Raw genomic sequence first — 14,394 nt, forward strand, 5'->3', positions numbered from 1 at the left:
GCTCCTTGTTAGGAACTCCAAGAACCGGCTCGTTCGACTCATCACTCATTATGACGCTCCTTGTGTTTCCCGAAACATATGCCAAGATTATATTCCAAGGTATCACTGTAATGAATTAAAAACAAAGTCTTGATTGACATTAATATTGCTTTAATCAATGTTGCAAAAGAACAAACGTTCCCATAATACGTAGGAGTACAATACTTTAAATAGTCTCACTTAAAGGATAACCGACGCCTCCGGACAAGTTGTGTCCGTGATTTGTAAAATCGCTTCAAATGACTTCTACTGAGCGTATTTTACAAACATTCCACCGCATATAGCTATATTTTACGTTTTAAGACTCGTGCTAAATATTCAGGAAGTTTTGTTTTAGAATTGGTGACGATTCCTGACGTCACGTCACGGAAGAAACGCTCCTGACCGAGAAAGGACACACTGCAGCAGTCCTTTCATCACGTCAATGCACTTTGCGGTACTTTGTTTGGTCTGAAAACTTCGTGTTGATCCGTGTTGATGGCGAAATTAGAAGGAAAACACATAAATAATGCGACGGTGAATCGTTTTGTGTTGCACCGAACAACTATTTGATATTCGCTGACAAAAATTCCCAGGAGACAAATCAGCCCATTTCCACGGAGCTTTGTCACCATCTTCTGCATTTTTTGGGTGCTACATTTCTCTCCAGATGCCTTAAAATAGTAAAAGTATTTTGTTTTTCTACTTTCATTCCTTTCATCACTTTGCTGCTGTGAAATGTAAATTTCTCCACTGTGAGACTAATAAAGGCAAATCCAATCCAATCCAATCCAAAATGACACGGAATAAATTCTTTAATCGATTGCAAACATGTGTGCATTCCTCTTCAGAACTATTTGAATCATATTCATAACTGGATGAATAACAAGTAAGTATCTTCTCCGAATCTGAAGCCATTGTTTTGATTCTCGAGCAAGTCAAGTCGTCTTGGCGTGACACCACGAAAAAGGGGCGGGACCTTCTGAAACTGGAAACTTCCGGGTTCAATTTGAAGTAGTTTTTAGACACTTTAAATCATTTTTATTGGTGTTTTACATTTGACTAAAAAATCAATTTGGGTATTTTAGATGCTATAAAACGTTTTTCTGATGTCAGTTAGGAAACAAAAAGTGGTGTCGGTTGTCCTTTAAACAAAATCAACATTCTGGAAATAAAATGCACTGATTGACTCTGTAAGAAGAATAACATGACCACCAGGACCAACAAAAATAGTTTTAGTCGTGACTCATACGAGACAATGCACATCATTGATGAACTGTAGCCACAACAAGAAACATTGGGGACAAAATACATGATGAAAATTCACCCTGTTCTCACACTGGCCTAGATTCAATTTTGAGACACATTTGAAGATACTCTCATGTCATATTTATTTATTTTTGTTTTGTTTTGCATATCACAACCATGCCAACCCAATAATAAAGCATATTGTCAATTGTCCCATTTAGATTAGATTAGATTACTTTAGATTAGAATAGATCAAATCACATTGTATTAGATTAGATGAGCCTTTATTTGTCTCACAGTGGAGAAATTTACATTTCACACCAGCAAAAACAAGATACAGGAGCTGCTGTAAACTCAGCCACTTTTGCGGCACCATCTTGAAGTAAAAAAAATAAACAAAGAAACAAATAATGTGTCACAACACAAAATACACCGACAGTCTTCAATCTTAAACAGTCTGCATCCTCTTTGTTGCATGAAGCAGTTCTAGATGAAAGAGGAGAGGATCAAAGCCTCTTTTTCACCAGTGGATCAGGGAGGTGGAATGTGCACGTCTGCTACAAGCTGAATTTTGAATGCAAACACGAAGCTGCAGCATCCATTGACAAAAAGAGATGGTCTCACATCTCCTGTTAAACCATGTGGGTGTAATCCAGTTTTTACATTTTTCAAATCAAGGTATTTTGCCGATTGTCAAACAACCAGTTCAAGGTGTACCGCGCCTACTCCTTTAAGACAGCTGCAATAGTCTCCAACATGCCTGTGATGCCGGTGAGGAAAAAGCGGTAAAAAAAAAACGGGTGAAATCATTGTTTTGAATTAATTTTGTTCAATATGTTTCAGGAAACATCCCCTCTTAAAAAAAATAAATAATAATAATAATAATCATAATCACAATAAACATTGGAGGACATAAACATTGAATGCAGCGTAAGAAACCTTAGACCAGACATGTCCAGCTCCAGGCCTGAAGGGTCACTCTCCTGCCTGTTTTCCATCTTATTCTGCTGTAACACACCTTATTCAGATAATCCACTCATCAGCCAGCTCCGAAGCAGCATCAAAACGGTCCTAATGATTTGAATCAGGTGTGTTGCTCCTGGGAGAGCTGGAAAACAGTCGGGACAGCAGCCATTGGGACGGTCTTTGGACATCCCTGCCTTAGACTCTCTTCTTTCATCAGAAAAAAATGAGTTATCTCGTAAGTTATATGGGTCTGGAGCTTGAATGCAAATGCTGCCCACTCGTGGCAAGAAAAAACATTGCCAGAAGTCTGGTCAGCGCTGTATCGGCACCTCTCCTCAAGAAAAACCAAAATTTTAACAAACTTTTCAATTTCCGAATAAATTCAGGAATGGCAGTGAATGAGTTAATAATGGGTAGACTGCAGACTTCATGGTTTGCAATTTGTCTTCAAAAGATATTTTTCGCAACATATGTGTTCTGGCCCATCCACAGCCATCTGTGCAACATTGTTTCGCAGCGACAAAAATGAACTATCAAAAAGCTCAAACTGCTCAAAAAGTGAAGAGTCGTTTGGGAAAGTGTGAGTCAACGTTCTAAAGGGTGAATGTCATGAAAAATGGACTTTAATACCGTAGGGTACATACAAATAGAAGGGTCCCGCGATACCTGCCAACTCAAGCAAGGAAATGAGCTGCCATTTTTTTTCAAAGTGTCAGTGAGTAAACCTTCTGTCAGTGACAGAATAAGAATATATCTGCCGACAACTTGGACCTAGGCTGGGTAACGATTCACAATTTTCAAAGGATAGCAGCGACACGATCAGAAGAAGCAGCTCTGAAGTGTTGCATTTTGAAGCATGTGCACGGCGGTGACTTCGAGAGATATTTTGAAAGGCTATCACCCATTTCTTCAGCAGAGGCAAGACAAAATGTTACGCATTCTGTCGACATGATGTTGAGGAACTATGTTCACTGAACTTGTCTCCTTCGAGTATCCGTAGCATGGTGGAAACGCGGCATCCTCCTATGCGCACTCTATGTAATTTCAGAATCAGAATCAGAATCATCTTTATTGCCAAGTATGTAGAACACACAAAGAATTTGTTTCCGGTCGAACACGCTGCACTAGTATCATCATCAAAAAATTGCAAAGATGCACTATACAGTTCCATTTGCGCTACTGTTGAAAGAGTTACTGGCTTGGGGGAAGAAGCTGTTTAAATGTCAGCTGGATTTGGTGCTCATGGATCGGTAACGCCTGCCTGAGGGAGTAGCTAGAAAAGGTGGTGGGCAGGGTGCGGAGGGTCCAGTAGGATTTTCCGCGCCCTAGTTTGGATTCTTGCAGTGCGCAAGTCCTCGAGAGTGGGTAGGACGGTGCCAATGATTTCTTCTGCCGTCGTAACTGTCCGTTGAAGTCGGATTTTGTCCATTTTTGTGGCGGCCCCGAACCAAACGGTGATGGAAGAACACAGGATGGATTCGATGACAGCCGTGTAGAAATGTTGCAGCACCTCCTGTGGCAGGCCATTCTTCTTTAGCAGCCTCAGGAAGTACATTCTCTGTTGGGCCTTTTTCAGAATAGAGTTGGTGTTGACCTCCCACTTCATGTCCTGGGAGGATTGGATTGGATTGGATTGGATTTGCCTTTATTAGTCTCACAGTGGAGAAATTTACATTTCACAGCAGCAAAGTGATGAAAGGAATGAAAGTACAAAAACAAAGACTGTGATTCCCAGGAAATTGAAGGTCTCAACGGTTGACACGAGGCAGTTGGATAGTGTGATGGGTAGCTGTGGTTATGGATGTTTCCTGAAATCCACGATCATCTCTACTGTCTTGAGCGTGTTTAGCTCCAGGTTGTAACGGCTGCACCAGAGTTCCAGCTGCTCCACTTGTTCTCGGTACGCAGACTCGTCGTCGTCTTTGATGAGACCGATGACCGTGGTGTCGTCTGCGAACTTTATGAATTTGACAGCTGGGTGCGATGAGGTGCAGTCGCATGTGTAGAGAGAGAAGAGCAATGGAGAGAGGACGCATCTCTGCTGGGCTCCAGTGCTCGTGGTTCGTTTAACTCATTCAGTGCCAGAAGCGCAAAAATGTGTCCACTCCAGTGCCAGGGTTTTTGTCATTGTCACTTGAATTCCAGGACCCACAGAATATTGAGTTTTAGGATTACATAAACATTAAAAGCAGGGCGACAAGCCTTACACTCTATTTTCTGTTTTAAAAAGAGTTATTTCCTAAATTATATGTGTCTGGAGTTATATGATTTTAAAATGAGGGCAGCTGTCCAAAATACAATGCACTACATACATATTGGTGTATATACCGCTTCAGCAACAGCTGAAGCTGTAACAAAGAGCTAACATGGAAAAATAGGGAAATGAAGCAATGGTCAGCACTTTTTTTTGGCACCCAAGCATTAAAAAAAAAAATTAAAAAAAATAACAAATTCGGAAATGGAGCTCTCCGTCATATTCTCAATTCCTGAATAGATCCGTGAATGGCAGTGAATGAATTAATTAGCGATAACTTCACCTATAATTATAAAATTGCATTGATGTGATCATTAAAAAAATATATGATTGCATTTTTTTAACATATTAAAATTATTATCCGTCCTTTTTTTTTGATTTGCTAAATCCTTACAAGGTTCGTGGCGGGTGCTGGGGCCAATCCTAGCCGTGTATGGGCAGTCGGCAGGGAATACCCTGAACCGGTCACCAGCCAATCGCAGGACAACACAGTGACGAACAACCACGTAGACTCGAACTCACACAATTTAGATTGATGAATCAGCCTGCCATTTGTGTTTTTAGAATGTGGATGGAAACCAGAATACCCAGAGAAAATCCACAATGGCCAGGGAAGAGAGGAAGAGAAGGATAGAGGGAGCGAGGGAAAGAGATGGGATAATAAACTACCCAATAATCTCATTTACTCCATGCTTTACAAAAATATAAATCTCAGTAAATTATTTTTAATGCATGACAGCGGTTTCCTCTCGAAAGGCAAATTTAGAGAGGTTCCGCTACAATTGTGTAGTTACACATCGTATGTGACTATTAGTGAGTTATTTCCACACCAAAGCCACACAGAACTGAGTAAACAGCAAAAGGGCCAAAGGCTGCTAATAAAACATTGATTTGTTCTCCAGTGCAATAAGGCCATCTACACGATTGCATGTTCAATGATGAAAGCAGCAACCCCAATTTACAAAAATATTGGTGTTTTTGTTAATATTGCTAGTGTGCTGGCGAATGTCCATTCCCTGCTCGTGTTGTATGAGCTCAATTGATTCCCAGCCCGCCATCCCCTTACCGCGTGATTGATGCTGTGCTCTGCTGTTACTGCTTTCAACTTCTTGTGGGAGACATTGATTTCCCACTAGAAAGACCAGTCCCTTTTACAAATACCCACGCATATGTGTGTGTCTGTGTTTATTTCTTGTAAAACCTTCATTAATATCAAGATTTTGTTTTCCTCAGACATATGCAATTGTACTAATCGTCTTCATACATCTTAACATTGTCTCAAATATAAAAGCAGAGATGTTCTCTCTTTAAATATGTTGAGCATGTTAGTGTGATTGATAAATTTACACTGTTCACTGAACATAATAGACAAGTACAAATAATGCCTTTCAGACATTTATTCATGTTGTGTTTCAATTGATGTGAGTTGTACCCAGCATAGAAGCTCATTCTTCAGAACGATTTGTATTATTTTATTTTGTATTTGTATTTGTTCATTTTCAGTAAAATGTTTTTTCTCAATTTTCAGTTTATTTCCTACCATTTTTTACCTGAATTTAAGGGTCGCAGGGTGGGCAGCAGCCTTTCCAGGCTGTCTTCGGGCGGCTGTTAGGGGACACTCTGAACCAATTGCCAGCCAACCGCAGTGCACACCAATGGACAATTTTGAGTGTTCAATCACTCTGCCGTGCATGTTTTTGAAGGTGGAAGGAAACTGGAGTACCCAGAGAAGACCCATACAGGCATGGGGAGAACATCCAAACTCCAAATAGAAAGGCTGGAGCTGGAATTGAAACTCGTACCTCAGCCCTGTGAGGCTGACACACTAATCAGTTGACCATAGGGCCGCTTACACGCTGTCCACATCCCAAAAAATGTCACAAGTGAAAACAACTGTAACCCTGCGGACCCTGTTCAACTTTGTTCACAAAGACCGCCGCAATTGCACTTTACCCAGTCGCGAGCTGTCTTTGTATCCCATTGTCATAACAACTGCACCTGCCAACATCTGACGGTAGCAGGAAGGAGAGGAAGAAAGTCAAAGGAAGAAAAATGCTCCAACCTATTTCTCTTACTCGCCTGGAGATATTTAGTGCAGCGGTCAGTGGTGGCGGCGGCTCGTGGCGACGTGTCAGTGAGGTGGGCCCGGGGCAGGTGTCACGGGGTAGGTGCGGGGAGGATGTACTGGCGTGTAGATGCTGGCAGGAGTACATGAAGACAAACGCAGCTTATGTGAAGTGGAATTAAAGAGAGGCAGTGCATGCAATAGATGATGTTGCATTCGGTCAGAGCCTTATCGATTAACACTCTTTGAAAGTGCAGGTATGTAGTAACAAGCGCTTTAGTGTATTGGTTGTGAAAGTTGAGTTAATCATAAAATTAGTATTTGCTCAAGGGGATGTCAGAAGTTCATTCATATTTGATCATCAAAACATCTGATTTCATTCACTGCTGACGCCATTTGGATAGTGTCCTTTGTGAGCTTGCATCTATAATGAATGTCAAAACCGAGTGGATCTGCCTGTATTTGTTGATGAGCTCTCCATGCTTGCTGACTGAAATGCCTTTTACATCCATATTTTTTGCTCGCGGTTGTCCCCATGTCAGTTAGCTGAAGGCTGTATCAGTTGAATTTGAGGCTGGCTGCCCACAACTGGTCGCAAATCAGTCACAGGGACAGGATACATTTTGTCATGAGATTTGGTGTTCTGACATTTTTTTTCTTAAATTAGAGATGAAAGCGGACTTTCCTGCAACTTTTTCCTGTAATTATTTTTTACCCTCACATTGTGACAATCTGGCAAACATAACATTCTTTCTCGGACTGCTACTAACGTGTCACAAAAGTTTTCCCTACTAAAATGACTGAATGGACATAATATTGTCCATCCCACACATCCATCCTATTTCTATGACACTTGGTGCATGGTGAGGAGCCTAATCCAGTTGAAAAGGGAAGGTGGACGGCCAGGCGCGCAGTCGTTGACCAATCACAAGGCACGTATGGGCAAAAATCTCATTTTAAGACCTCTGGCCAATTGAATCCTCCATGAACCTATCATGCATGTTTTTTTTCAAATGTCTGAGGAATTCAAGGTAAAACCCAGAGAATTGCTAACAACTTTTATTCAGATCTGCTGTTTTTCAACATTGGAAGCATAAATAAAACTTTTGTTCTGTTAACTCCCCAGACCTTTTTTCCTGCCGTTATCTTTGTCACGAGCTTATCTCTGGCCGCACGCTCCATTTGTTTGATATGATGACAGAAGAGACATAAAGCCTTCACGCGCTGGCAAAGAGTAGTGCACCGACTTAAACTTTCATCTCGCTGCTGCATTATTAAACGGCGTCAGTCTCGAGTATGCCGTGGGCCAATCACAGCTGTCTCTTCCTTTTACCCATCCACCTGCACAACCCTTCGCTCCTCACTGCCTTATCTCCCTCCATTAGGCCAACCTGAAGAAGTTCATGGAGTATGTACAGCAGAGGAGCATCGAAAAGGTCTCCCGGTTTCTGGAAAAAGGATTGGACCCCAATTTTCACGATCCCGACACAGGAGGTGAGGAAGTTGAAAGTACAAGTCACTAATGTATACTTGATCTCTATATTTTGGTTCCTTTTCTTGAACGTATTCGTAGGTCAGGGCCAAAGGTGAGAAACTCATGTTGAGCAGAGGCACATTGTTTGCTTCTGAGGGCTGTTATGGCCATGAAAACCATTCAGTTGTAAACATATTGAATCCACACACACACACACACACACCTGCCACTGCATTTCCCATTATCTCGAAAAAAAAAATGCATTTTACTTCAGAGGTTACGGAAATGATATTAGAATAACATTGTCTATATCATTGTTTTGAATAATAAAAATAATATTTGGGTTTCAAGTTTTGGTTCAACAGCAGGTAAAATGTTTTTATGAAATGTCCCACCCACATGTTAAAATGTTTTGTGAAATCAGGATTGCACAAATATCCTAATGATAAACAAAATATCTCCAAAATGTGTTGTGCAAAACATACAAAAATACATTTTTAGATAGTGTAATTAATTCTCTTCATTTGATGAAGACACACGATCAAAATGATTTGTCACAATAATTCGGAAGCAAACACGTACTTGTATTCATTTCTACCACTGTTCACATTTTCAAACAATCACTTCAACAACATTCACCAAAAATCACAATGTTCCATCCCTGGTGAGCTTTAATAAGAACATCAATGAAAAGGTTTCTTCAGCCGTCATCTGTACTTATTTGAAGGTGTTGGACATTATGCACATCATCCGAAGAGCTTTGTCAGCGAACTAAAGTTTTGCTGGAAACTATATATATATATATATATATATATATATATATATATATATATATATATATATATATATATATATATATATATATATGTTACGGGTGTCACAACAGTGACTGTCTTCATCTCCACGATGCTGCCGTATCAATGAAGACGAGACGCGTGGATGTGTCTTTTTATTTCTTTTATTTCTGCAACACAGTATGGCAGAAGGGATGGGTGAAGTCGCATGGGTTTCGTCTTGTGATTAACCTGAATCTCCTCGAGATTGTTCTCAAATGCAAAACATTGTAGATAACAAAACAGAATTAACAACGTGTGATCGTATAGTGGTTATTTACAGAAAAAGAGAATACAACACAAGTTCACTGTTATTTACAAGATGTCCCTGAACGCATCATGGGCGGAGACTCGGCAGAACACGCGGTGCGCTTGTAATGGCTGGCGCACAGTTCAACCAGCCACGGACACTCACGGGCAAATGAAACACGACACAAGAAACTAAATATTGTTCAATAAAAACGAAATGAAACAATTATTACCTGCAACACAGTATGGCAGAAGGGATGGGTGAAGTCGCATGGGTTTCGTCTTGTGATTAACTGCGCAATAGAAAAGCACTATGAAGCTAAGTTCCACTCGACAAAACGTGAAGTAAATAATGACACAAAAAGTAATCTGGACTCGAAATGAATAAGGGAACTAATTAGATAACACTAGACAGTACAAAAGGGGAAACAAAATAAGATATTGTCATGAAAATGCGCGTTAATCAAGACCAACAGAAAATTGCGACTCACCCTGAATCTCCTCGAGATTGTTCTGGAAACTATGGGCGGGACATAGTGCCACACTGTGCGCCGTTGCGTCACTTCCTTCATAATTTAATAACCTAAGTGTACAACTCCGTTACATACACCCCCCTTAAATTATGCAGAAGTGAGGCAACATACACACGGAAGACAACAGAAAGACCAACAGGCACAATAGACAAGGTTATCGGGCAAGGATGTACAAAAATGCTGTCTAATTATGTCACTCATCTGACCAACTACGTCAGGTGACTGGAGTAAGGGATCTGTCGCCGGTGTGTCAGGGTCTGTGTGCTCGTCGGAGATGCACTGTACTGGGTCTGGGAAGGAACTCTGTCCCCACTAACATAAGTGGCCTCAGCTCGCACCTGCCCATTCCCCTCTGTACAAACTACATCACCCTGCATAGCACTACATAACTGTGACAGACTGGAGAAAGGTATCTGTTGCTGGTGTATCAATTGTCTGTGCGCTCGTCGTAGATGCACTGCACTGGGTCTGGGAAGGAACTCTGTCCCCACTAACATAAGTGGCCTCAGCTTGAACCTGCCCATTCCCCTCTGTACAACCTACACCACTCTGGATTACACTACACAACTGTTACACGGTTGGGAAGCCTCTACTTCTAGCAACACACTCATTCAAAGGTGTGCTACTGGTTAAATGTAAGGAGCTCATTCTTAGACTTAACACACGAAAACACGTACATGAAAAAAAGTACACCAATTGCAAAACAGCAGGTAGACAATTAACACTCTACATGTATTTCCAAAACGGGGGTCGACACACCGTCCACCGAGTGATGGGACTGCACAGCGTCCTCATTGTGCAGCATCGCGGTCCCGGTCCGAAGTGGAGAGTCACTTGTGAATCCGGGTCACGGCACCAATGTGACGGGTGTCACAACAGTGACTGTCTTCATCTCCACGATGCTGCCGTATCAATGAAGACGAGACGCGTGGATGTGTCTTTTTATTTCTTTTATTTCTGCAACACAGTATGGCAGAAGGGATGGGTGAAGTCGCATGGGTTTCGTCTTGTGATTAACCTGAATCTCCTCGAGATTGTTCTCAAATGCAAAACATTGTAGATAACAAAACAGAATTAACAACGTGTGATCGTATAGTGGTTATTTACAGAAAAAGAGAATACAACACAAGTTCACTGTTATTTACAAGATGTCCCTGAACGCATCATGGGCGGAGACTCGGCAGAACACGCGGTGCGCTTGTAATGGCTGGCGCACAGTTCAACCAGCCACGGACACTCACGGGCAAATGAAACACGACACAAGAAACTAAATATTGTTCAATAAAAACGAAATGAAACAATTATTACCTGCAACACAGTATGGCAGAAGGGATGGGTGAAGTCGCATGGGTTTCGTCTTGTGATTAACTGCGCAATAGAAAAGCACTATGAAGCTAAGTTCCACTCGACAAAACGTGAAGTAAATAATGACACAAAAAGTAATCTGGACTCGAAATGAATAAGGGAACTAATTAGATAACACTAGACAGTACAAAAGGGGAAACAAAATAAGATATTGTCATGAAAATGCGCGTTAATCAAGACCAACAGAAAATTGCGACTCACCCTGAATCTCCTCGAGATTGTTCTGGAAACTATGGGCGGGACATAGTGCCACACTGTGCGCCGTTGCGTCACTTCCTTCATAATTTAATAACCTAAGTGTACAACTCCGTTACATATATATATATATATATATATATATATATATATATATATATATATATATATATATGATGACTTCTTTTGTGCTGTCCAGGACTTACGAAGCTTTTCGGATGAGGAGTGAAACGTCTGACATCTTCAAAAAAGTACAGATGATGGCTGAAGAAACCTTTTCATCGATGATCAACTCCTGTACCACTGAAAGCCAACACAGACATTTACTTAGAACAGGCCCACGGGCGACTCATGTAGTCCTTGGGGGCTACATTGGGGAGCAAACATAACTCCAATAACCTCATAAATGTGGCACGATTGAGAGAATTAAAAAAATATACTTGAAGACATATATGCATATTTGCTGGTGTCTCACCTCTTCTAAATTGTCATGTCAATCATTCAATTTAGCAAAAGACTCATTGAATAAAGATGACTTGATCTCTTTCCTAATCTCCTCATGTTTATTCCAAGTGTTTGTCCATGGCTGACAGAAATTCGCATGCTTGGCGACCTGTAAATCGTCAGACGGGAATACTTTGCCAACAGCACGTTGTTAATCTTGCCGCTGCTAAGTTACCTCACAATGCAGTTTTGCATTATTTTGCCTCCTCATTTCTACGACCAATATAGCACACTTCTTTTGTATTTAAAATTTATTTCCAATACATTTCCATTTAATTTTCCAAAAAATGATGTGTTTTTTAACATTTGGGTGCAGATTTGATTTCGTTTTTATTCTGTTTTATCTTGTCTTTTCACCCCCCCCCCCCCCCTTTCAAGTTTGCTGCCGTTGAAAATTTCCCCATTGTGAGACTGTTAAAGGCTTTCTGATTCTGATTCTGGTGTGCAAGACATGGTAATGGAGTACTTTAAAATATATATTTTTATTACGTTCTGACTGTGCTTATTCTTACTATGGTTTAATTGATTGTTTATTTTTTGGTTGAAAACGGACAACTGATACAGCTACTAGATATAACTATTGAAACTCAACTCAATTTACAAAAAAAGATGCAGAATTTATAACCCTTCAGGCAACAGATATTTGATCATAAGCAGTGAAGCAACATATGTCACATGTACTGGTAGTTTTTGTCATCTTTAATGAACACCATAATATTATTGCAGCATTTTATCTTAATTTATGCCCATATGTGTCCATTCGAATGAAACTTTTTAAGCTTTTAGCTTTTTAAGATCAAACCAAAACACATTCCAATAGTTTTAGGGTAATTTCTTGGAAACAGGAAGAAACAAATATGATGATTTGTGATTCATTGTTTGAACTTATAAAACAAGCATGGTCAAAAAAATAAAAAATATATTTTTTCCGTACTTCAAAAATAAATGCCCTTTACTATGAAAGCCAAAAGAATAAAATTTTATAGTAAGCCCCCCCCCCCCCCCAAAAAAAAAAAAAAAACAAACAAAAACAAAAAAAACAATAGGTCAATATATTACTATTTGACATTTAAGGAATAAAATGACAGATTTTGTTGTTTTACTATTTGTATCTTTGTGCCTTCATGATGTAGAATGCCCCCTGACGCTGGCAGTGCAGCTGGAGGGATGTGTGGAACTCATAAAGGTGCTAAAAAGTGGTGGCGCTCATCTGGACTTTAGAACAAAAGACGGCGTCACCTCATTGCACAAGGCCGTGCGCAGCAAGAACCACACAGCGCTCATTGTGAGTGACACAGACATGCACACACAACAACATTGACACAGATTTTTTTTTTTGGAGGAGTGTATTTCATCTGCTCCAATCATTCACAGCAGTTGATTTCAATGCTGGGTGAGCAGTAATACACATAAATGCAATACTCATTTTGGAGCTGCCGTTGGCCACATTTCACATGCAGCTTGCCGACATCACCCACACATCATCCACATATATTGCTCCACCAAATTGCAAATATGAATGGTAAAACCTAGCGTATCAATGGCAGTTTCTATTTACAGACGCTCCCCAACTTACGTCTGTGTAAGCTCTCAGTCGTACAGGAGTGGTCCATCGATGAGAAGGTTTCTTCAGCCGTTATCTGTGATTTTTTGAAGGTGTCGGATGTTTCGCTTCCTATCCAAGAGGCTTCGTCAGCGGACTAAAGTCTGACTGGTCGTATCGGCCCTATTTATATATCCCTAATGTAGGAACAATCAGTGGGGCCACAGGGAGTGGTCCTCTGCTCCCCCAAACCTGAGAGTAGGGACCTATCATAGCTGTGTGCGGCGCCGCCATGTCTGGACATTAGGGATATATAAATAGGGCCGATACGACCAGTCAGACTTTAGTTCGCTGACGAAGCCTCTTGGATAGGAGGCGAAACGTCCGACACCTTCAAAAAATACAGATGACGGCTGAAGAAACCTTCTCATCGAAGCTCCCCAACTTACTAACATTTGAGTTACGGATAACGGTACATACGAACACTTTTGCGGTTACAGTATGTCGAAAAATGTTTGGACAGAGATGCTGTAAATTAGATTTTGTATTGCGTGCATTGCTCGAGCCGAACTTGCTTGCCATTGACTGCGTACTGTGCTTCACACACACGGACGACCACAGACACATTCGAGGTTCAAGGGCTGGCTGTTTACGCCACGGACACCAAGGTTGACCAATCAGCACCTGGTTATGCTGAAATGATGCCAACGAATTCAGCCCCCGATCCGCCAAACTTGCTTATGATTGGCTGTGTAGAGGATGTGGGCGTGTAGGAAATCCCTCTTCGCAGTTGACGCTCCAGGAAGATGCGATGCATAACAAAAAGTAATGGCTTCTGGCATGTAATTCAGTAATTACGTGCCAGCAGCTTCAGTCATGGCTTACTGAAGATCCAAGGATATATGTCGTCGTACTACAGTAGGCGTGAATTTATTTTATGACTGTTAGATCGTGTGTGTTTTATACTTCCCCGTTCATACATACATTCCATACGAAATATCGTACTGAAATAACTTACGAACAAATTCACCTGCCTCCGGGCAGACATTATTTCAAACACTGGCATTAAGCAGTGTGACGTTTTACTTTTGAGCAGCTGTTTACTGTCTGCCTAAGTACTGCTGGTTACAGTACCCAGCCGAAAGTC

The 14,394-nt window shown here is 40.9% G+C and overlaps 1 protein-coding gene across 15 annotated transcripts in view; it reads left to right on the forward strand.

The window, feature by feature from the left end:
- shank3a (SH3 and multiple ankyrin repeat domains 3a) overlaps positions 1 to 14,394 on the forward strand; it is a 235,201-nt gene that overhangs the window by 114,749 nt on the left and 106,058 nt on the right. For 14 of the 15 annotated variants that reach the window (XM_088996754.1, XM_088996749.1, XM_088996750.1 and 11 more), the window contains 2 exons: positions 7,937 to 8,045; positions 12,838 to 12,989. In XM_088996754.1, the coding sequence (XP_088852880.1) occupies positions 7,937 to 8,045; positions 12,838 to 12,989 (261 nt within the window). Of the gene's footprint in view, positions 1 to 7,936; positions 8,046 to 12,088; positions 12,159 to 12,837; positions 12,990 to 14,394 lie in introns of those variants that run through there. The other variant, XM_088996760.1, reaches the window with a different exon arrangement.

This window comes from Hippocampus bargibanti, linkage group LG05, assembly GCF_051943395.1.
Source record: "Hippocampus bargibanti isolate YZ-2025 linkage group LG05, ASM5194339v1, whole genome shotgun sequence".
Lineage (NCBI taxonomy): Eukaryota > Metazoa > Chordata > Actinopteri > Syngnathiformes > Syngnathidae > Hippocampus > Hippocampus bargibanti.